Raw genomic sequence first — 23,530 nt, 5'->3', positions numbered from 1 at the left:
GCCGAGGGAACGGAAGCACAGCGCAGAGGCCCAGACTGGTCGGGCGCCTAAGCCGCCTCCCCTCGAAGTGACCTCAGTAGAACAGTAAGAACCTGGTAAGATTTAGTGGTGTGACCTGAACAGAAACTGCAGGGACTGTGATGGCCCCGAATCTTGGTCTGTGGTCACGCTTCTGCATATGGGTCAGAATCTCTCCCGCCACTTCCTTCTGATCTAAAAGTCAAGTCTGGATTGATGAGTTGAGTTTCGAACCCCTGCCGTTCCCAAGGAGCCTTTTTCTGCTGGAGCCACCTTGCCTGATCCCGGGGAAGAGGGTGGCCCCAAGCAGCCCGCACTGAGGCAGGCAGTGCCGTCCCCCGGGGCCCCCACGGCCAAGGAGCCCAGAGGCTGGGCCCCGGTGTGCCCCCTGGGGGCCACTCTGCTGCACCCATGCAAACACCCGCAGCCACCCAGAAGCTGTGCCAGCCCCGCCAAGGTGGCTGGAGCCGGGTCTTGAGGCCGGCCTCAGGACCGAATGTCGCCACCTGGACCACAGAGGGCTAACCTAGCCTTAACTTCCGCAGGCTGCCGCGTAAGGAGCACGCCAGCTGTGCCACCCTGGGCTGTCGTGTGGGGCTGGCAGCTCCTGGGCTGGGCAGGGCGGTCCCCTGACCATGCGCCTGCAGGTCAGAGCCAGGCCGGATTGCTACAGATTAAACCACCAAACTACCGCACTGCCTCTGACCTACCTGCTGCCCGCTGTGCCGGGTGCACACGGCCCTGGGGGCCATCACGCCCACACTCCTGCGAAGTGGCCACATACGAGCCCCCACTGAGGTACGTACGGGGGAGGAGAGGAAGCAGCCCTTCCACAGCGGCCCAAAGCAGCCTGGGCTTCTTTGTTGGGGACAGGGAGCAAGTGATGGGTCCTGAGGGTTCAGGAAGCCCAGGAGGAGGGGTTGGGGTGAAACTCAAGAGTTCTGGTCTCCCTGTCACCCAGAGTCACTCCTGCCTTCTGAGTTGCCATGTCCCCATCTGTCAAGAGGGTTTGAGCTACCATTTCCTGAGTGTGAGCCTTGCAACTCAGAAAACTACTTGTGGAACGCCCTGAAGCCCCCTCAAGCTCTGGATGCAGACCTTATGCTGGTGGTTCATAAGCAGAGGGTCGCATAGTCTCAGCAAATAATGCTCAGCATTTATCCGCCACATCTGAGGTTAGAGGTCTATCTGGTGGGAAGTGCCGCTGGCATGCAAAGGTGTCCTGGGGCCATGAGTCCTAAGTACCTGGGCATCAGACGCAGCACGGCTCCTGCCCTGAGGGGCTGCAGACACTTGGAAAGAACAGTCAGGAGGCCACTGGGGTCAGCATAGCAGCCTGTATTTCACACGACAGCACTGTGTCCGGGAGACACGGGGGAGGCCGTGTCTCCTGGGACGACAATTACCATAGCACAGTGGGGAGCTGGAGCAGAGTCTCAGGATGGCCTTCTTCCAAACCAAGTCACTTGCCTTTTGCGTCGATGTCATTGACTGTCCTATTTCCCTTCGGAGATTTTATAACAAGCATTAGATTTCTTTTTGTTTTTCTTTTCTCAACCAGGCTCCACGCCCAGCATGGAGCCCAACATGGGGCTTGAAGCCCTTGACCCTGAGATCAAGACCTGAGCTGAGATCAAGAGTCAGACACCTCACTGAACAAGCCACCCAGGCGCCCCAGATTTTTTTTTTTTTTTAAGCCCATTTCTTACAAATGTCCGGAGGTTCTTAGCTGAGCAAATCACACCACCGGTCATACGTACCTCTCTGCCCACCAGCCGTTCCCCTTCACTGGAATATGCTGAACACTTGGCAGCAGAGACGGAGGACGCAGCACATCAGCAACCACGCGATAATCAGTAAGAGGCAGCCAATGATAATCAAAATCTCCAGGTCGATGGCGATCATAATCTCAAAGCATGTCACACGCACCTGGGCGGAGGAGTGCAGGCAGGCAGTGAACGTGGCCCCCCTCCCCTCCCAGCCCCCTCAGCACGCTTCCTTCAGTGGGGGACCCGGGAACCCCCAAACCCCAGCCCGTATATGTGTAAAGCACGTTCCCGGGAAGGCCCAGGAGCCAAGGCTGGCAGTGGGGGCAAAGGGCTTCTCTGCATGAAAAGCAACTGAAATGCAAACTCCAGAGAAAAGGAAATGAGAAGGGGAAGGAGCGCGAAGAATCTTTTCCCCCTTTCACAGGCAGCAGCAGTGGTGAGCGGCTCTAAGTCCCAGGCACACAGGCCGCCCTTGTGCAAGCAGCTGCCCAGACACCTGGGCCTCCTGACATCGACGGTTTCCAGAGCCCGAACGGACCCCTCGCTGTGCATCAGGCTCTGCAATCCCCCGTGGGAATAATTGAGGGAAAGTCTTTTTAAAATGTCCCGCTGCGTGGGGCTGAGAATGTGCAAACCCATCTCGTAAAGGACTAAATGACACGTACTTGAGGGGGAAAGACACTTTTCAGTCCTCTCAGGACCCAGACAGCTGGATCACACCATCTCAGCAGATTCCGGAAGCCCCCAGCCAGAGGGTGCCCCAAGCTCAGAGATGAGGCGTGCCCTGCGCAGACCAGAACCGGCCCTGTCCCCCCACCCCACCCCCCCGTATTGTAGATCACACGCTTTTCGCTGCCATTTTTCCTCCTAAATTAACTGATTTCCTTAAAATCCAATTCACCTGGAGTACGAAATTTGGTTCATCAAACACTGGGAGCCTTGCAAAGCCAGTCAGTCTGCTCAGAGGCTTTGAAATAACCGGGGAGAGGAACGGTCCGAGAGAAGAGGGGACGATCCCCGAGTCCGGCTGCCCCCGGCCGCCTGAGGCCAAGCACACGACACAGGGACGAGGGACGACGCGAGGGAGGAAGGCCCTCCGTCATGAAGCCCTCAAGGCCCCACTGTCCTTCACGGGCGGCCGTCACCCACGTTTGAAGACCTGACCCTCAGGAGCACCGTCTTCGGCCAGAGTCGCGGATGGGACCGGCGCCGACTGCTCTTCCAGTCCCGGCGGAACCGGGTCTGTGTGACATCAGCCGCCGGGCCCGTGCCGACCAGAGTTCTCCATTCTTTCCGCGTCCGGAATGTTGGCCTCCCAGGAAGCAGAGCGCTACGTGGGGTCTCGGGCGGCTTTGTTCTCAATCTCGTACCGGGCAGGTTTCTGTATCCCCAGGAGAAAACACTTAGGATTTATCTTCTCATCGAAACACAGAGGGATGCTGGGGGGGTGGGGGGGGGGTCAGTTGGTGAAGAGTCAGCCTTGGGCTCGGGTCAGGATCCCGGGGTCCTGGGATCGAGTCCCGCATCGGGCTCCTTGCTCTGCGGGGAATCTCCCTCTCCCTCTGCCCCTCGCCCCTGCTTGTGCTCTCTCTCTCTCTCAAATAAATAAAATTTTAAAACACCACACCGTTTGAGATTGCAATTAAAAAAAAAGAACCCCAGTCACGCGGGAAGGTGAACAATGCCCTTACACCTGCCAGTCGCACCTGGCTCTGTCCACACGGCGCAGCTCTATGCAGCCAGTTATTCAGATGTCTGTTCCTGACGGATCGGGACGGTATGTTGGTAAGTACAGCTGACGCACACGTACACTGTCACGGGATCGACCGGTGTCATCGTGACCTGTACATTTATACACATCACACCCGCTGACACATGGAACCAACACGTATGTACGCCAGGTGTGACTCGGCGCAGTGGGAAGACACCAGCGTGGGGCCCCGGTGGCGGCGGGCGTCTCTGGGCAGCGGTGCAGCCCGCCTGCCAAGCCGGCTCTGGCGACGAGGAGTCCAGGTCCCCCCCGGCTCTGCGTGAACGTCACGAGCCACCGTCCTGCGGGAAGTCCTAGGTGCTGCACGCCGCTGGGTGCCCACCTCCCTCGCCTGGTTTCACAGTGAGTACCCCGGGTGCGCCTTCCACTCCGAGGCTGGCTTCGAAGATACTAAAGGACGAGGCCGGAGTTGAGAATGTGACCTCTGTCCGGGCACATGGGACCTGGCCAGAGGGCTGTCGCTCGGTGTTAGGGCAATGGTGGTACGCTCTGCGCGCCCCCCAACAGTCTACCGGGTCCAGACCCGCGCTAACACTTGCCGCACAGCATCGAGAGGGTGCCGGGGGCGCGCGTGTGCACACAGCGCAGAGCGAGGGGTGCCAGGGGAAGGGTGAGGGACCCACGCCCTGAGCCCGGGGTGCTCCCCTCCCCCCACCATCCACAGCCCGTGTTCGGGGCACTAGGGGAGCACGTCTGTAGGAGGCAGGTGGGAGTGGGGGCCTGCGGACACAGCTGAGCGTGGGCGGCCCTCGGTCATCAGAACGGCCCTGCTGGGGAAGGTCATCGAGCAGACGCGCCCACCGACTGACCCGGGAGCTGGACCCACGCGGTCCTTGGGATGTGGGGGCTGCTCTGCTTGCCCTTCCTGCTCCCAGAGGCTGTTCCAGGGACGTGGCCTCGACAGGTGACGTGGTGTTGAAAACACCTGCACAGAACGAAGCGACCCAAACGGCGACACTAATTCTGTGGAAGACACAACAGATAAAAGGAGCGCGTTAGGCCGAGAGCATCTCCGACGGGCGCACGGGACGCCCCACGCAGCCCCGGGAAACAGCCGGGGAAGATAAAACACGACGAATTCCGAGAGGGAGACTCTCGGGGCGCCTGGGGGGCTCAGCCATTGAGCGCTGGCCTTGGGCCCAGGGCGTGATCCTGGGGTCCCGGGATCGAGTCCCACGTCGGGCTTCCTGCAGGGAGCCTGCTTCTCCCTCTGCCTCTGCCCGTACCCCCTGCTTGGGCTCTCTCTCCCTTTCTGCTTCTCTCTCAAATAAAATATTTCTTAAAAAAAAAAAAAGAAAAAAAAAGAGAGAGACTCGTAATCATAGGAAACAAACAGGGCCGCTGCAGTGGGGGAGATGGGGTAATGGGGTGAGGGCATGAAGGAGGGCACATGACGTCATGAGCACTGGGTGTTCTCTAAGACTGACGAGTCACTGACCTCTACCTCTGAAACTAGTAATACACCAGATGTTAAGTGAATTTACATTTAAAAAAGACCCCGCCCTCCCCCCCAAGAAAACACAGTTTATGTGACTCTGCCCAGGTAGGGCCTCTTGATAAACTTCCAAGATCCATCCGGCAGGCGGGTGCGGGGACCCGTTACCCCTGGACAGTCCTGGGAGGGTTTCGAGTACACAGGCCCCCCCCCACTCCATAGTCATGCCGCCCCCCCCGCCCCCGCTCGCTCGTGTCCCCACCTGGTACGTGGCCCGCCCCTGCCATCTGTGAGCTGACAGGAACCGAGCGGGGCTGTGCAGGTAGCCTGACAGGTGTCCCGGCTCCCCGTGGGCACAACCCCCAGATGTCACCGGGGCTGGCCTTGCCACGGCAGTACCGGTGTGAGGACAAGCACCTGCTCCAGGGCCGTCACTGGGAATGGGTCCCCCCCGGAACAGCCTGGAACTGTGCCCTGCCCGGGAACCCCAATATCCTGGAGCCCCATGAGGGGTCTCAGGGTACAGGGCCATCAGACCAACCTGGCACAGAAGGGCTGCTGGGGCCCGCAGGAGGGACTGCCCGGCCAGAGGGGTCCGTCGGCACCTGCCTCTGGGCCGCACCCCCTTTTTATCGCTCTTCCATAGAGCACCTGGGAAGATTCTTTTACATCTCTGTATCTAAGCAATCTCTACACCCAACGTGGGGCTCACACAACCCCGAGATCCAGAGTCACCTGCTCCTCTGAGCCAGTCAGGCGCCCCGGGAGGATCCTTTAAATAATGAATCCATAAAGTCACTCTCCTCAAAAAATCCCCATGAACTTAGGGTAGAATCCAAATTATCTGACCTCTGGGTCCTTCATCACCTTCCCATCACCCTCTTTCCTATCCTCCCCTCCTGCCTCCTTCCCCCTCTCCGACATCCACCACACTGCCAGGTGCGGGGCCCGCCTCAGGGCCTTTGCACGTGTCCTTTCCTTTGCCCACACCACCCAGGAATCCCCAGTCACGGGTGACGGTATCCCTCGTACTTTTCTTCCATTGCTTCCATTTCACCTTTGCGAGAGGTCTTTCACGGCCACCTGAATATTGACTGCCTGTCACTATTGGAATCTTTCATCATTGTTTTGTTTACTGTCCGCCTCCTCCACCTAAGGGCAAAGAATGAGTCCATCACGTTCAGTTCCCTACTCCCTGTCCCCAGGAGAACAAGGACTGTCTGCTGAATGAATGAGCAGCTAAAGGCCGGCGCCCCACCCCCGCACCTGTGCTGTTGTCAGACCCGTGGCCTCGTACTCCCAGCTCTCCCCTGCAGCCCTGGTGCCTGGAGGGCCTTCCTCCCTTCCTGCAGGCTCCTGGACGTGACCAGTGACAAACTGCAGGCGGCTGAGCCTGGCCCCTCCTAGTCTTGTTCCCTGCCCCCCCACCACCACCCTCCTTTCCCAGAGACTCCTTGGTGCGGGCGGTTCTAGAACTTCCGGTGACTCTAGCTGAACCTCATGGAAAAATCCTGGCCCGCAGACCAGGACAAGCCATTAGCTCGGATGATAAACGCCTACATTCAGGAACCGAGAAGGGTGCCCGGCACTGTCCACGGGGTCTTAGGTAACAGGATAGAGGACATGATCTCTATGAAGGTGGCCGGACACAAACACTGCGGGGGCATCTGCCCGGTGCCCGCACCTGCGAGCGCCTTCACCTGAGTGTCAGCACCTGAATCGCTGGGTTTCCTCCTGGATCCTCGGTACTTTTAAAATCCTTATTTTCCTAGATTATTCCTTTTATAAAAAGAAACAAAAACAAAAGATCAGAGAAAAAACCCCCGCACCCCAGCTAACCTAGGAAGAAAGTGGGCGCAGGCTGCGAGCCCACTGCGTCGGGGTAGGGCGCAGGGTTGCTGGGGCGGAGGCTGGCGCCTTGGGCCGGGTCCCCCCCTCCCCCCTCCTCCCCTCCCCCCTCCCCCCCGCCCCCCCCGCCCCGCCCCGGGGCACCTGCCGCCGCGGCCCGTCGCCATAGGAATGGGGCCCGCAGGCGCCCGCTGCGGAGGCAATTGCCCGGGGGCCGCCAACACCGTCACTGCAACAAGAAGGGCGCCCCGGGGGCTTCAAAGGGCCGCGCCCGACCGCCCGGGGCTCCCCGCGGCCGCTGATAAAGCCTCGGGCCGGGCCGGACGCAGCCGGGCGGGCGGGCCGCGCTCCCGGGGCCATGCCGGGCGCCCCCGCGGTCCTCCGGGCGCTGCTGCTCTGCGGGCTCGCCGCACCCCCGCCCGCGCGGCCCGAGCCGCTCCTCCGCAGCCGCGACCGCCCCGACCCGGAGCCCGCGCCGCGCCGCCCGGCGCAGCCCATCGCCGACCTTCCCGCCGCGCAGGTAGGCGCCCGGGCCCGCAGGCGCCGCGCACTGGACGGGACGTGCGCACGCGGGCGGGCACCGACAGGGGGACGTGCACACGCAGGCGCGGGCACACTCAGACACATGCACACACGGGCGGGCACCGACACGGGCAACACACTGCAGGCATGTGCAGACGCAGACCCATGAGCATGCACGCGGGCACTGATACGGGAATGTGCACCCTCAAGCACCACCACACACAGATACGTGCACATGCAGGCGGGCACCGACAGGGGACATGCACACGCAGGCGTGGGCACACTCAGACACATACACACGCGGGCAGGCACCAACACGGAGACGTGCACTCATAGGCACAGGCACACTCATGTGCATATGCAGGCGGGCACTTGCACGGGGACGTGCACAGGCAGGTGGGCACCTACATGGGAATGTGCACACGCAGGCGCGGGCACACTCAGACACGTGCGCACGCAGGCACGTGCAGATGCAGACACGTGCACACGCAGGCAGGCACCGACACAGGGACATGCACACGCAGGTGCGGCACACTCAGACACATGCACATGCGGGCGGGCACTTGCACGGGGACGTGCACAGGCAGGTGGGCACCTACACAGGAATGTGCACACGCAGGCACGTGCAGATGCAGACCCGTGCACATGCAGGTGGGCACCTACACGGGAATATGCACATGCAGGCACAGGCACACACAGACACGTGGGCACACAGGCAGGCACCAACACGGGGATGTGCACACGCAGGCACCAGCACACACAGACACATGTGCACGCAGGTGGGCACTGACACTGGGACGTGCATACGCAGGCGGGCACCGACACGGGGACGTGCACACACAGGCACCGGCACACACAGACACGTGCGCACGCAGGTGGGCACTGACACTGGGACGTGCATACGCAGGTGGGCACCTACACGGACACATGCGCACATGCAGACACGTGCAGATGCGGACACGCACACACGCAGGTGGGCACCTACAGGCAAGCGTGCGCAGCCACAGGTGGGGCCTCCCGCAGCCAGCCGTACCCCGGACTAGAAAGGCCGCTCAGTCCGCGCCCCCCGGCCCGCCGGCCGGTGCCTCCGTGTCTCCCCAGCGATTCCTGTCCAAGTACGGCTGGGCCGATGCGCCCCCCGGGCCCCGGGGCCCCCCCGCTGCCGCCCTGGCGCAGGCCGTGCGCAGGTTCCAGAAGGTCAACGCGCTGCCGGCCAGCGGGCGCCTGGACGCGGCCACCCTGGCGGCCATGAACAGGCCGCGCTGCGGGGTCCCCGACACCCGGGCCCTGCCGCCCCCCGCCGCCCCGCCGCGCCCCAAGCGCTTCCTGCCGCCACCGCCGCCGCCCGGGGCCCCGCCGCCTGAGGTCGCCGCGCCGCGCGGGGCGCCCCGGGCCTTCGCCAAGCGGACCCTGAGCTGGCGGCTGCTGGGCGAGGGCGCCAGCGGGCAGCTGGCCGAGGCCGAGCAGAGGCGCATCCTCAGGCTGGCCTTCAGGATGTGGAGCGAGGTGATGCCACTGGACTTCCGCGAGGACCTGGCCGCCCCCGGGGCCGCCGTGGACATCAAGCTGGCGTTCGGGCGGGGTGAGAAGGCCCAAGACCCCCAGGCCGCCCGGGAACCCCACTCGGGTCACCTGCACAGCCCCCTGGGGGGCCTGAGGGCGCCCGGGCTGGGCCTACGGCAGCCCCTCCGCGGGAGCTGCTGTGCTAGGACTCCTGCCCCGCAGGCGCCCCCGCCACTCCGGGAGGTCGGGGTGCTGGCCGTGGGGTGCTCCCAGCCGGGTGGGGCGGGGCGGGGCGAAGTCACCCCTCTGCGGCCCACCTGGGAGCTAGGGACGCTCGCCCGCCCTGCTGGTCTGGCTGGATTAGGGCCCTCCGGTGAGGCCCACACGGGCGCTGAGGACTACCCTGGGGGGCCTGGGACCCCTGGGGGGTCGCTCCTGACCAGGCAGCTGGCAGGCTCCAGCCAGACCTGCGCCCTCCTCTCCTCCCGAGGCCTTTGGACGGCCCCCCTCGCCCCCCCTCCCCCGGGCTCCCCCAGGCTCGCTGTGCAGCTCCGTCTTCCAAGACTTTAGGGGTGCCAGCACTCGGCTGCACGAGCCAGGGCTTGCTTCCGCTTGTGGACCACAAGCCCCGGGCCATGAACCGTCTGTGTCCACAAGCCCCGGGCCGCAAACCGTCTGTGTCCCCCTCCCCCTGCCAGGCCGGCACCTGGGCTGTCCTCGGGTTTTTGATGGCAGCGGGCAGGAGTTTGCCCACGCCTGGCGCCTGGGCGACATCCACTTCGACGACGACGAACACTTCACGCCTCCCACCAGTGACGCGGGCATCAGCCTCCTCAAAGTACGTGGGCGCCAGCGGCTCGCGGGCCGTGAGCGGCAAAGGGGGGTGGGGCGCGGGCTGGCGGCCAGAGCTGCTCCAGGGGGGCCGCAGCCTTCTCAGAAAGGCCCCGAGGCTCCCGGTCCCTCCCCGTCTCCGGGTCGAGTGCTGGCCCCCTGAAGCCCAGCCCTGCCCTGGAGTGGGGTGGGGGTGGGGGGTCCACGTGACACTGAGACCCCCGGGGTGGCGCTGCCCGGGCGTGTGTTCCCTTCCAGGTGGCCGTCCACGAAATCGGCCACGTCCTCGGCCTGCCGCACACCTACAGGGCGGGATCCATCATGCAGCCCAACTACGTTCCGCAGGAGCCCGTGTTTGAGCTGGACTGGTCAGACAGAAAAGCAATTCAGAAGCTGTACGGTAAGATAGAATGTTCTGGGAGCATCTCCGCGGCTCACAGAGGACACACCGTATTCTAGAGCGTTCCTGCCCGGGAGCCTGGCCCGGACAGCACAGCTCCGTGAGGCCGATTCTCTTCCCTAACAAGGTGGTCTCGCCCCACCCGTAGCTGCGGGGCCGAGCGAGCTCCCCCACGGTGGTCCCTCCTGTGACCTGGCTCCCGTGTGCTACGAGGAAGGAGCAGAACGTGGTGGTTTCCTAAAGAGCAGTGGGTGGGCCCCAGGCGGTGGCACCCTCTGGGAGCTGCAGGCACCGGAGGCCCCTGGGAGAAGTTTCCTGCCTTCCCAAGGCAAAGGGCAGCAGAAACCTTGTCCGGATCAACTTCAATCGGTCTTTAATTGTTCAGGCCAAAGTGTTAATGGTTTGGTTTTTTTTTTTTTTTTAAGATTTTATTTATTTATCCATGAGAGACACAGAGAGAGAGAGAGAGGCAGAGACACAGGCAGAGGGAGGAGCAGGCTCCATGAAGGAAGCCCAACGTGGGATTCGATCCTGGGACTCCAGGATCATGCCCTGGGCCGAAGGCGGCGCTAAACCACTGAGCCACCCGGGCTGCCCGATGGTTCATTACTTAATTGAAGTGATTCGTGACCTAGCATTGAGGCTGTAGGGAAAGCAAGCTCCCTTCCCCTTCTTACTCAAAACGGAGAGCACCCCCCTTCCTGTTCCGCGCAAACCATCCTATGCAAAGAAGCTCTCAGCATCCTAAACGCCAGGATGCATTTATTTCCATCAGAGGAAGTCTTACTCTCGTCTGTGCCCAGAACCAAACTTCTTGCCTCTGATGAAGTCAGATGAGCCATCAAGAGGCATCAGCTAGGGGCGCCCGGGTGGCTCAGGGGATGAGCATCTCCCTTTGGCTTAGGGCGTGATCTCGGGATCCTGGGATTGAGTCCCACGTCGGGCTCCCTGCGTGGAGCCTGCTTCTCCCTCTGCCTGTGCCTCTGCCTCTCTCGTGTCTCTCATAAATAAAATCTTTAGAAAGACAAAGAGGCGTCAGCTATCTTTAGGGTGATCGCATAACCAGCATCCAAATCGAGACCCTTCAGGGAGTGACCCGGTGTCCTGGGTGCAGGTTAGCCAGAAGGGCCCGTGCGAGGCGCACTGCGGCAGCCAGCGGGCCCCCTCCAGCTCCTTCTGCTGGGCCGGGAAGGCCCACTGCCAATCTCGTGTGGCGTCGTGCTTTAGGACAGTTCAGTGGAAAACTCAATCTTCGAAGTTGTCTCTGTTCGAGTCACGCATGAACGTAGCAGCTGTTGGTTTTTGCACCAGGTGACGCGTGGTTGGGCTTTTTTCTTTTTTCAGGTTCATGTGAGGGATCATTCGATACCGCGTTTGACTGGATTCGCAAGGAGAGAAACCAACATGGGGCCGTGAGGATGAGATTCAGCACCTACTTCTTCCGCAACAGCTGGTACTGGCTTTATGAAAATCGAAACAACCGGACGCGCTACGGGGATCCTATCCAAATCCTCAGGGGCTGGCACGGGATCCCAACACAACACATCGACGCTTTTGTCCACCTCTGGACGTGGAGAAGAGACGAACGTTATTTTTTTAAAGGTAGAGGTTCTTACGGACAGCTCTATTTCTTCATTATAGAACACATCTTTGGGCCCCATCCCAGGGAAGCTTAGTCTCATGCCCTTGCAGTTACGCACCCCATTGCCCTTTGTTCCATCAGACTGTGAGCTCTGTGAGCACAGGGACCGTGTCGTATCCCCTGATCTCTGCAAGAAGGCCCTGAATGCCTCACATGCACAACTGAACGAATGAATGGGTGGTGAACCAACTGTGCCAGGCCCTGAGGTGGTTGCCGAAGACCCGTAAGGATGGGCCCTCCCTTCAGAGGTTTTAACTAATTCTGGAGAGAAAAGACCTTAGAAGCCAACTTCTAGAGTTATGTGGTGCACGGGAGGGGGAGCGGACAAGGTGACCACTGCCGCCTGGAACCAGATGCCTGAGTCACCTTGGAGGATGCGCAGGTCCCTGGGTGCCCAGAAAGGGACACCAGGAATAGTGAGATGGGGGAGGTGCAGGTGAGGGGCAGGGGGTGGGCTTCAGAGTGAGGGAGGATGAAGACGCAGATCCGAGGGTCAGCTGAGCCTGTGAAGGTGCGACAGGGTCACATAGGGTGAGATTAGTTTGGAAAGTCAGGGTCGGCCTGGGCATCGAGAGCCGCCCTGCTCAGGGCCTGGACTTCACCCAGTGGGCACTGAGGAATCTGTGCAGTTTCCCAGCAGGAAGGATCAGTGTTTTGCTGGAAGGTGGAAACTGGGGTGGGGGTCTGGGGTGGGGGACACACAGAGCAGGCAGGCCAAGGCTCTCTTGCTGCTGCTTCCCCTCACTCACCGGGCGCCATGCCCAGAGCCTGTGTCCCTGTCATCGAGGCTGGCCGCCCTGGCAAACCAGATATCTAACCACAAACAAGATTCTGTGGTTGCTACCTTCTCTTCCCCTTCCCCAAACTTACGCCCTAGAGGTAAGCCGTGTCCTCTCTGCCTGACTCCCGGTAATACGACCCTATTGCCTTAAATCTTGCTGGACTCAGTGAGGCAAGAGCCCAACCGAGAGGATGCTTCATGCGGATTTGCTGTAAGAAACCAGCGTATGAATTTGGCCTTAATTGTCCTTACATCACACAAAGGAAGAATTCTTTTAGTTCAGTGACATCAAGAAATTGCCCAGGGTGGACCGTCCTAGTTCGTCTTCCAGAGTTGGAAGCACAGCTTTCAGGGACGTAGGAGGTCCTGGACTAGAATTTATATTGGCGACACTCGGGGACTCTCAATTATAGAATTAGGTCATCGGGGGGATTGCTACCATTCAGCTGGATTTTATTCTTGGATCTTTAAAAACATCTTATTAAAGGGAACTTGCTGTGAATACTTTACATTCAAAAAAGTATTCCAGTTTGAATGGCACCCTCGGCGGGACACACATCACTGTTCTTTCTCGATGGCGAACCTTCCCGGGTGGGGTAGGGTGGGGGTGAGGGAGGGGGAGGGAGGCCTCACGTGGTTCGTTGCTAAGGAATCTAACTGGCTGTGATGTGGTGTAAGTTGTGAACACAAAAATATCTAACTCTGTAGACTTGCTCTAATTTATGCTGACAGTGTGCCAGTTTTCAGGATTAGGGACTAATAAGGAGAGCTTAGAATCCTGTGCTGTTTCAGAGCATGGAATTAGCATGTGGGGCTTGAAAAGAAACAGCCAAATGACAAGCCGGGACTTCGGGACAGTGGGTGGAGCGGCGCGGCTGGAGTGCGGGAGGCCCAGGCTGCCAACCTGGATTCTCTTATCGCTTCAGCTCTCTCCTCCAGTTCCCTCACTGGTACCCTGGGCTTGGTGGGGGAACTACCGGATTCTAAAACACTGAAAGAAAGCAAAACCCCATCAGAAGCATTATGGTTGTCTTCTGTAAAAAGAGGGCTTGTGTTGATGACGGTAGGAAAAGGATTCAGGACGACCCATGGGTCCCTAACGTGTAAAAGGAAAATCTTGAGACTATGTAGGAAGATGAAAAGGAGTAAGATGCTTATAAGTGAAAAAGACCATATTTTGTCCTTTTGTTGTTGCTCTTGATGAGCGCCCGGGGGCTGGAGTGCCGTGCAAAAGGCAACCGACATTTTTAACAGCAGCAGTGATTACTGGAATCTAGTAGTTCAAGACCTGGGGAATCATTCAGCGCAACGGAGGCTTCCCTTAGCCGCTGGGGTCATGGTTGACGGAGACCTGTGTTGAAAGCAGGCCCTCTTCATCGTTGGCTGTAATTAAATGGTAATTTAGCTTTTTTTTTTTTTTTTTGGTCAGGAAATCAGTACTGGAGATACGACAGTGACAAGGATCAGGCCTACACAGAAGATGAACAAGGAAACAGCTACCCCAAATTGATTTCGGAAGGATTTCCTGGCATCCCAAGTCCCCTGGACACTGCCTTTTATGACCGAAGAAAGCAGTTAATTTACTTCTTCAAAGAGTCCCTCGTAAGTAGGAGGTTTCCAGCCTGGTGTTGCTTCTGTGTCCCCTACTTAAAATTCAAGTTTTTAGTTCAGAGTTGTTCTCAATTGCCTCAGACCTCTCTGGCCACAGCAGACCCCATCATACAGAAAATGAAAGAACTTCAAGCCCAGAGAGTTTGGTGCCAAGCCACAGCTTTACTTATTACCTCATTCCTATAAATTAACCTAAAAATCAATAGTTTTCAGAAAAGCCAGTCTTAACTTTCTCACTTGGCTTTACAGGTGTTTGCATTTGACGTCAATAGAAATCAAGTACTTGATTCTTATCCAATGAAGATCACTGAAGTGTTTCCGGGAATAGAGCCACAGAACCATCCCTTCAGGAATATAGACTCAGCCTATTACTCCTACGCACACAACTCCCTTTTCTTTTTCAAAGGCAGTGCATACTGGAAAGTAGTTAACGACAAGGACAAACAACAGCATTCTTGGCTTCCTTCAAACGGCTTATTTCCAAAGCAGTCAATCTCAGAGCGGTGGTTTGACATTTGTGATGTCCATGCCTCCACCCTGACTGTGTAATGAGAAAAATAGGCAAATGGACTCAAAGGATTTCTCTTCTAAGAGAAAGTCTGATTTCTTTTACAAAGAAAACAAACCAGATGTTGAGTAACCAAAGCAAGTAGAGCTAAAATGCGATGGAAAAAGCATTACTCAAACTTTTGAAATATTTGGTTTAAAAGTCAATTTCTCAAGCAAAAAAAAAATTATTCAGGGAATGATTTTTAGCAATCTTTTAGGAAAGGTTAAAAAAAAGAATCCTGGGGAATGGGGAATCCCTGTCTGTCCACCCCTACACCTGTTTCATGGGTGGATGAGGATGTAGCCACAGCCATAGGGTCCAGTCGTGGAAGGGAATGCAGCTCCCTGGAAGCACCGAGAACGTGGGGATTTGGTGGGAAAGGTCGGATTCCAGACCGACTACACCCAATTCCTGTCATGGCAATTTCTATTTTTCAAATACTTGACAGCGTACAGAAGGCTTTCTATGTATTTCTCTGAGCTTCACAGCTGTGTCAGGGCGCCTCCGACTGTGCACGTTTCTAGTCAGGGAAACTCTGGTTCACGCTTGTGTCCTTCCCAGAGTCAGAGCCAGTGGTTGCCGGTGACCATCGCCGCCTCGCTCCAGCCAGTCAGCGCCCTGGCACCTCCTCTCCATCCCTGGACCGAAAGTCACTTCAAGACAAGTCCTCTCGGCGGTCAGGCCACGGGCGGCCCAGTTCTTGTCCAGTGAGCTAAGACACCAGCACTTCAAGAAGCACTAGTGTAAAATCTGCAGACTACAAAAACATTTTTAAAAAGACATCTCCTTCCCCCGCAGGGATGTTCGTATTCTTGCTGACAAGGGAAGACAGCCAGAATTGGGATCTTCTTGCTTAAAAACAAGTATTCCTCTCGACTAAAAGGCTGTTCAGCCAAGGAGCGGCCAGAAAACAAGACCGGGAACACGACATCCGGCACCAGCCTACTTCAGAATGAGACCTCAGTGGAAGCGTGCAGGCTGAGCTAGTGGAGACAGCACCTGACCAACCAAGGGGGAAGCGGAGTAACAGCTGTCCTGGCAGGAGACTTTGCAGACTCTGTGCATCTGCTTCATGACTTAGAACTCTAAATGCTTCACTGATTTGTGAAAATGGATGCAAATCTGTCCCAAGGAAATGCAAACTGAGTAATGAGGGAGTGGACAGACGGCCAGCCATAGCTCTGCCAAGCTAGGATTGGAGTCCCCTCACTGCCAAGGAAAACACCTGAAAGTCTTGGCGCCTGAGAAAGCCAATCTGTAAAAATTCAGCTTAAAACAAGTTTATTCCAGACACCTTTCGGTATAGTTCAGATTCCTCCGGAGAGGTGTGGCTGGTGAGCGGACGGGTTGCCGGCCAAAGTGCAGGATCGGCAGCCCAAGGGACCTGCAGATGGCATGAAGGAGGTCAGGCTGGCACTCTGGACCTGGAGGCAGGGCAAGCTCTTGTCTACAAAGGCCTCACGCCTAACGTCCCAACCATCCACCCGACAGGCAAGGGTATGCTTGATGTTTGTTCCCTGAGACTGACAGGACAAGTGCATCATCGCACGCGGTAGGCACAGAAAAGAATAGAGAAGTTTGTATGCAACCGGACAAGAGCTGCACAGCAACAGTGGCAAGTAACGAGTGTGACGTTCTAGTGAGAATTCAGTGGGTGGCACAGTTTTTTAATGTTTTAATCTTTCTTTTGAGTTTTGATTCGAACTGGTTTTTGATTCGAATTCATTCATTAAAGAATGAATTTTACAAAGTGAAGAATGTGAAATGGAAAAATACGAAGACATTTTAAATAAATAATTTATTTATTCAAAATAGTTTTCTTACCTTATTCACAGTTTCAAGTTTAACATGAAAAAAAAGGTGGTGGTGGGGGGAATAGTACCTATTCTTGATCAACTGTCATACAAAGTCAAAGAAAAGCGGATCCTTTCCGAACATGCACTAAATACAGAAACTCGCACGACGGCCAGTCTCCACAAACTGCTGCGCTGACGTTGAAGGAGAGCGGGCTTCCTTCTGTGCGACCAAGAAGGAGACACGTAGATGTACAGGACGTTTCCTTAACCCACTGGAACCACTAAAATCATCTGGATAAAAGTTTCCTTGACCAAAGTAACATCATCCAAAATAATTATCTTAAACTCACGTAGCTTAACATATTTCGGAACTGTCTAGCAGGGTACCTGCAGCACAGCGTGTGTGTCAACACTGAGGTACCCTGTACTTCTCAAAGAAAGAACTGCTGGGAGCTCGAAGTCTGATTCTGATTTTAGCACTTCAGATGAAGAAGTCAAAGAACTCAACCACGATCTGTCTGTCATGGGAAGAGAGAATCTGTTTCCACTGCTGAGCCTGTTTAAGTGGCTATTTCCCTCATATTTAATAAGACGAAGCACCGAATGGACAAACTAGCCTCCAAGAGTAGAAGGCACTGCCTGACAGCAATTCTGCGGCCGGAGCGTCAGGCGCGAGTCACTGCACGCCACCGCCACCTCGAGCAAGCTGATCCAGCAAATGGAGGAGCACGTCGATTCTTTCCAGAAGAGTTGCATTTTTGTTAGCAGTAGCTCTCAAAAGCTGGGAGTAAATCTGCTTGTTGGTTTTGAGGACTCCATCTTCGTCAGTATTACTGCTGTGTTAAAACAAAAATAACAAAGGAAGTGAAGTGCACCGCGATGCCCACCTCAGTTCAAAAAATCCAAAAATAAACAGGAACAGGCTGTCACTTTTCACAGGGAAGGTGTTTTTTTTTTTTTTAAAGATTTTATTTATTCATGGTAGACATAGAGAGACACAGAGAGAGAGAGAGAGAGAGAGAAAGAGAGAGGCAGAGACACAGGCAGAGGGAGAAGCAAGCTCCATGCTGGGAGCCTGACATGGGACTCGATCCTGGGTCTCCAGGATCGTGCCCTGGGCCAAAGGCAGGCGCTAAACCACTGAGCCACCCAGGGATCCCTGGAAGCAGGTGTTCTATTAATTCTTATTCCGTACTTACCTTCTTGCATCTACTGCTTATAGGCCTGTCTGTAGACATTTACTTCAATATATCAATTAGAACCAATGTTCCTTCTTTTTACAAATATTTGAGCGCCTACTGTGTACTGGGAACTGCTCTTGACACTCAGTGGACAAGGCAGACCAAGAGTCCCTGCCCTCACGGCACCCGAGTTCTACTGAGGTAGGAGGGGTGGGACGACGTGCATTACACAAAAAGCAGAGAGCGGGTCAGATGACCACGCTGTGAAGAAGGTCCAGCAGGGAAGGGCTAGGCACGAGAGGCTGTCTGCCATCTGCTCCCTTCTCTGTGCTGAGCCCAATGCCCCTCAGATCAACCAGCCTGACCGTGGGGCTGCTCTCTGTGGAGCCAGAATTGCATAGGACTGAAGCATGGACCCCAGGCTCGGGAACTACTCCACCTCACTGCAGTTCAACTCTCCGAGCTGCTTCTGGTGAAGGATGCCCCCCCACTGCCCAGGTGCAGGGTTCTAGACATACTCCACTTAACAACTTTTTGAACAAAAACTTGTTTGTTCTGAAAATATATCCCCCACAGGATAGATTCATGGGTTCTATTTATGTCACTAGGAGAAAAGACTACTAATTGCATGGCAGTTCATCTCTAGCATCCTTTTTTTCCTTTTGAGTCCAAACGTAATTCAGACCATGACCAGCTAACTAACTGCGGCTCGATTCCTCATACGTATGTCTACATCTGAACCGCTTGATAACCCTGCTGCCCCAGAAGGGCAAGGACTAGTAATATTCCTACCTTACAGATGTAAAAACCAAGGCCCAGAAGGACTAAATAGTTTGGATTGGGGTCAAAACATTATATTCTGACTTCAAATGCTATGTTCTTTCCATTTGCCAAAGTACAAATGTTCCCTTGTACCCATCAGGCCAGCCACACGGTAAACCAGGAGTCTAGAACCTCCCTCTGGTGCACATCAAGGCTCAGGCTATAAGGAGTCCTCTTCGTGGCTCCACTTGCTCCTCCTCAACACCTGTCCATACTGGGGCTGTCCACGGGCCCAAGCGGGAAGGAGTGTGGGCCCTGCAAAACCCTCCCTGGACCCGTTTCTCTTCTCCCTCTTAGTACTACTTATTTTATCAGGCAAATCTCTCTTCCCGTCAAACCACCCAGGGCACAAAGTGACTGCAAAATGCATTTGTTGCCTACAGTTCGGGCCTAAGATGGTGATGTTTTTATTTTTGAGTGGGGGTGACATTTACAAAACCTCTGATAACCTTATGAGAAACTTAAACTCCTGACAAATTAAGGCATCAGTACTTAACTATCAGAACCAGTGCTCCAAAAATGCATTCTTCATGGACAATGATACCACATTTAGCTGGGTGCTGGAAGATAACCCATGGCTGCTGGGATCATACATTTAAAACATCTGAGATTTGTTCTAATCCTAATCCTGAACCTTAAATCTTCATCTTCCAATTTCTACAAATGATTTCCATTCTTAATGGAAATCAACTCTCATCAATAGTCTCACTAAACCATGAACTCTAACAAGAAAGGTCCCAGCATTTTGCTGGCTTATCTTTTATCCAAAGGCAACTAACACTCCTTTATTTTCCTTTTAATAATCTTAACCAATTACTAAATGCACATACCTGGCCAGGAATAGCCCATAAATCTAAAAGATCTGCTCTCTGCACATGGTCAAAGGTTTTCCAAACCTGCAGAGAGTACTTCTATTTTTCATTCTATGAAACCCCAAAGCCATCAAAAAAAGATCTAGGGGTTCCAGTCTGCTAAAGCAATGAATATTAAAACATAGTACAAGAGTAAAATTCTTCATTCAAAATGAAAAAATATAACCCAACAGACAAAACAAGCATTTCTAGCAGGACAACAATACTGGTTGCCATAGAGGGAGTTGTCATAAGAAGATTCTAAGAAAATTAAGATTTTTAATTACTGAAGTGTGTGTGTTTTTTTTTCCCCAGCAGGGGTGTGGTGGGTAGAGAATAATCAAAACAAAACACAAAATTATAATATTTTCTTTCTTTTAAAGTCTAGTTCTGGGGCACCTGGGTGGCTCAGTTGGTTAGGCATCTGGCTTTGGCTCAGGGTCCAGGGATGGAGCCCCAAGTCGGGCTCCTTGCTCAGAGGGGAGTTTGCTGCTCCCTCTGCCCCTCCCCCCACTTGTTTTCTGTCCCCCTTTCTCTCTTTTTCAAATAAATACATTTAAAAAAGAAAAGTCTAATTCTGATCTCCCTTTACCCTAAGCAGGAATGCTCACAGATTCATGGTGAGACAGCAGGGTCTCAGCAAGGGAGGCCTTCCTCCTCCTCCCCTCCAGTGACACAGAAGAAACAGTCAATGACTCAGTAATCAGTTTTCTGTTTCAAAGCCTATCAACATATTAATGTATAAATACAAATATCACGTTTAATAGTCTTTTATTTAATAAACCTTGAAAAATGAACACAAATTAGGTAAATAGGATTTTATACATTATGTATGAAAACTTTAGATTACATTTTTTCTGCAGAATATTAATAACCTGAAAAAACAGGTTAGAAGACTCTTCACTAAATAAAAATTACTTAAGCCATACATATGATGGTTTTTTTTAAAAGATATTATTTATCAGAGAGAGAGTGCACGAGTGCTCTCGAGGGAGAGATAATCTTAAGGAGGCTCCATGCCCAATGCAGAGCCAGACTCAGGGCTCAATCTTACAACCCTGGGATCATGACCTGAGCTGCAACCAAGAGCTGACCACTTAACTGACTAAACCACCTAGGCACCCTGTAAGTTATGTTTATAAGATACTGTTAAGACTGAACTGTTACCTATTAGCTAACTACTCAAACTATCAATTTGTGAAAATTGGTGAATCACTGTTTCTCAAATGTATTTATTTATATTGCCACCTTGTGGAAACCAAGGAAAAATTTTAAAATTCTCTACCTGCTGCTGTTAAACAGGAAAAGCCAACTGTGTGTCACTATACACAGTGTCCCCCCCCCCCCCCCCCCCCCCCGCTTGTTAGTTCTCTGGTTCTTCAGAAGACAGATGTACCAGCTGAACCATAGCACGTACATACTCCCTGCTGGGTGCAGTGACCAGACACAGAGCGGATGCTGAGGATAAACAGCGGGGCTGAGATGACAGGGCGCCTAAGGCTGAGTGCTCCCGCCCAAATGAGAGCTCTCTTTAGGCCACAGAGAATTATCTGAAAGCATTTACTGGAGAGGCTTTCTGCTCAGAATGGAGAGAACAAGAAAAACTATCATTCCCACCCTTTGACAAACCCAGCAATACAAAGCAGGACAACCTACAAGTTCATGACTTTCTACGAATCTATCAAAGAGCTGGGGTTGCCAGACAACCAATGAGTCTGAAAACCAAGAACAGACAGGGCACCAGAGAAGTACTTACTTCCACGCCTGGGACAGAGGCAGCCAGGTACCACTAAGAATTTAGTTAAAAGTTACTGAGCTGGTAGAGGCTGAGTGAGACCTGGCGAGGGAGTGTGGGGCCTCTGAGGGTTGCAGGTATAGGATGAGTTCACCTTGTCTCCTAGGCTTCTCTTCAAGGACTCTGGTGAAAGCCCATGCAGGCTGGGCAAGGGGACCAGCTATAGCTGCAGAAGGGCAGGCAACCCCACCCAGACCCTTTTCTCCATGGAATGAAAGCCTTCATCTGCACGGCCTAGTCAAGGTGGGTGGAGGGAGAGGAAGGCAACAAGCAATGGCAGCCTTAGGGTACTGGTGAAAGTCAATGCAGATAAAGCAGTGAGCAGAAAAAAACCACTCTACCCCAGGGGTGGGGCAGGAGCAGTGAGACCACACACACAAACCAGGGACTCAGGGACCCAGTCCTGAGACTGAGGCTTACGCAAATCAACTGAGAAGGCCTGACTGGCCCTCTTTCCTTCTCTAAAAGGCTGAAAGCACTGAAGGACAAGTAGGAATGGATTATGGCTGAGAGCTGGAGGAGTATGCAGACAGACTCTTTCCGAGGTACCCCACACCTTCCTTAGGAAAGCCCTAAACTAAAGGTGGAGTAGACATTAAGAAAAACCCTCTGCCGACCTGCTCCACACTAAGCACAGGCACTGCTTGAGGGACATGAAGGCTGCTGGACATGGAAAATAACCAGAGCAACAAAATAATCTCAAACCACAGCTCAGCTCCAGACTAGAAAACACTCAACCCTCCATACTAAAGGCCTAGCATGGGATAGTGTAACAACTTTCCAGGCATGAAAATTATTTCCCTCAGTCTGAGATGTAGAAAGTAATGAAACGACACATGCCAAGAGACAAAGAACAAAACAAGACTCAGATGTGACGCAGATGTTGAAACCAGATGTTGGAACTATCTGATAGATGATTTAAAATGACAATGATTAATACATTAAAAGGCTCAAGTGGAAAATGTGGGCAACATGCATGATCAGATGGGTCACTTCAGCTGAGAGATGGAACCTCCAGAAAGAACTCAAAGGGAATACCAGAAATGAGGAACACAGTAAACAGATACAGAATGTCTTTGACAAGTTCAACTGTCAATGACACAAAATCAAGAATCAGTGCATTTGAAAACAGGTTCACAGAAATTACCCAAACTAACCCCCACCGCTGGCAAAGTATAAAAGCAACGAAACATGTAACAGTTGTGGGAAAGAGCAAATGGTCTAGTGTAGATACAACTGGATCCACAGAGAAAGAGAGAATGGAGGAGAAGAAATAAACACACTAAGGAGGGAAGGAGACGTCACCACACACCCAAGATACACCCAGAAATATCATGTTCAACTGCAGTTTGCGGGCGGGGGGGGGGGGGGGGGGAGTGGTGGGGAGCAGGGAAGAAAATCTTGAAAGCAGCTGGAGGAAAAAAGGCATTTTACATACCTATGAACAAAGGTAAGAATCAGAATGGGCTTCCTGTCAGAAGGCAAGGGAGGGAAATCCTTCAAGTGTGGGACAAAGAAGTCTGTCAACCTAGAACTCTCTCCAGGGAAAACATTTCCCAAAGCTGAAGGAGGAATAGACTTACTCAGACATTCAAAATGGAAGAATTCTTTGCTGGTAGATATTAAAGGAAGTTTCTCATGCAGAAAGAATAGGACACCAGACAGAAAGTGGTATCTATACCAAGAAGAACACTGGAAATGGACTAAATGAAGGTAAAATAAATTCATAGAAAAATAAATTGTCCTTTTATTTTTAATTGCTCTAAAAGGTATCCATCTAAAGCAGGAATAGTAGTAGTATGTTTAAAAGTGAAATGGTAATAACACAATTGATGAGAGGGAAGAACTGGCAGTGATTACCTGAACGTCTTCATACAGCACATGATTAAGGAGAATATCATGAGAAAGTGGCTCCTGATTAAAGATGTCAACCTAAACCCTAGGTCAACCACCAAAAAATTTTAAATGTAGTATAAATAATAAATCAATAGTGAAATAAAATCCAATCATGAAAATGTTCAATTCACTCGAGAAGGCAGAAAAGATAAAATAGCAAGATGATAGATTTTATCTAATATATTAATAATCACCTTAGATGTAAATGGTCTGAAGATACCAATTATAAGTTTGGATTAAAAAAAGCAAGACCCAATTATATGTCATTTGTAAGAATCTCACTTTTATTAAAAAGGCACAGTTAGGCTAAAAGAAAAGAAAGAAAAAGACATTAACCAAAAGAAGGTTGAGTAACTCTATTAAGATAACAAGTAGGTATCGTATGATAAGGGGGTCAATTCTCCATGACAGAATAATCCTAAATGTGTCCACATCAAAACAGAGGAAACAGAACTGACAGAACCAAAAAGAAAAACAGATGAATCCACAATTGTACTTAGAAAATCCC

At 53.5% G+C, this 23,530-nt stretch overlaps 2 protein-coding genes and 1 long non-coding RNA gene across 8 annotated transcripts in view; 1 reads left to right on the top strand and 2 right to left on the bottom strand.

The window, feature by feature from the left end:
* Window positions 1-1,340: 1,340 nt before the first annotated feature.
* Window positions 1,341-7,189, bottom strand: LOC112928811 (uncharacterized). 2 transcript variants are annotated; one of them, XR_011997621.1, is made up of 8 exons: window positions 6,986-7,189; window positions 6,678-6,772; window positions 6,026-6,145; window positions 4,368-4,521; window positions 3,494-3,948; window positions 2,689-3,168; window positions 1,779-1,947; window positions 1,341-1,522 (listed from the first exon to the last, which is right to left on the bottom strand). It is a non-coding gene; the product is annotated as an uncharacterized lncRNA (long non-coding RNA). The 2 variants fall into 2 exon arrangements; XR_011997620.1 differs by lacking the exon at window positions 6,986-7,189 and having other exon boundaries at window positions 6,678-6,908.
* MMP21 (matrix metallopeptidase 21) lies at window positions 7,150-17,413 on the top strand. 2 transcript variants are annotated; one of them, XM_072740364.1, is made up of 7 exons: window positions 7,150-7,361; window positions 8,465-8,945; window positions 9,565-9,704; window positions 9,956-10,097; window positions 11,442-11,699; window positions 13,950-14,122; window positions 14,381-17,413. In XM_072740364.1, exons 1-7 carry the CDS (start codon window positions 7,200-7,202, stop codon window positions 14,678-14,680), a joined length of 1,656 nt encoding a protein of 551 aa, XP_072596465.1. In that variant the 5' UTR covers window positions 7,150-7,199; the 3' UTR covers window positions 14,681-17,413. The 2 variants fall into 2 exon arrangements, with proteins under 2 accessions (XP_072596465.1, XP_025866534.2); XM_026010749.2 differs by lacking the exon at window positions 7,150-7,361 and having other exon boundaries at window positions 7,671-8,945.
* The window catches only part of EDRF1 (erythroid differentiation regulatory factor 1), a 41,515-nt gene continuing 34,449 nt past the window's right edge, over window positions 16,465-23,530 (bottom strand). For 2 of the 4 annotated variants that reach the window (XM_026010683.2, XM_026010685.2), the window contains one exon: window positions 16,465-17,313. In XM_026010683.2, coding sequence (XP_025866468.1) covers window positions 17,154-17,313 — 160 coding nt within the window. In that variant the 3' untranslated portion in view covers window positions 16,465-17,153. The remainder of the gene's footprint in view (window positions 17,314-23,530) is intronic. The other 2 variants (XM_026010684.2, XM_072740363.1) reach the window with 1 other exon arrangement.

This window comes from Vulpes vulpes, chromosome 15 (genome assembly GCF_048418805.1).
Source record: "Vulpes vulpes isolate BD-2025 chromosome 15, VulVul3, whole genome shotgun sequence".
In the NCBI taxonomy this organism is placed as follows: Eukaryota; Metazoa; Chordata; class Mammalia; order Carnivora; family Canidae; genus Vulpes; species Vulpes vulpes.
The sequence above is the reverse complement of the archived record's forward strand: the minus strand, read 5'-3'. Positions and strand labels throughout refer to the sequence as shown.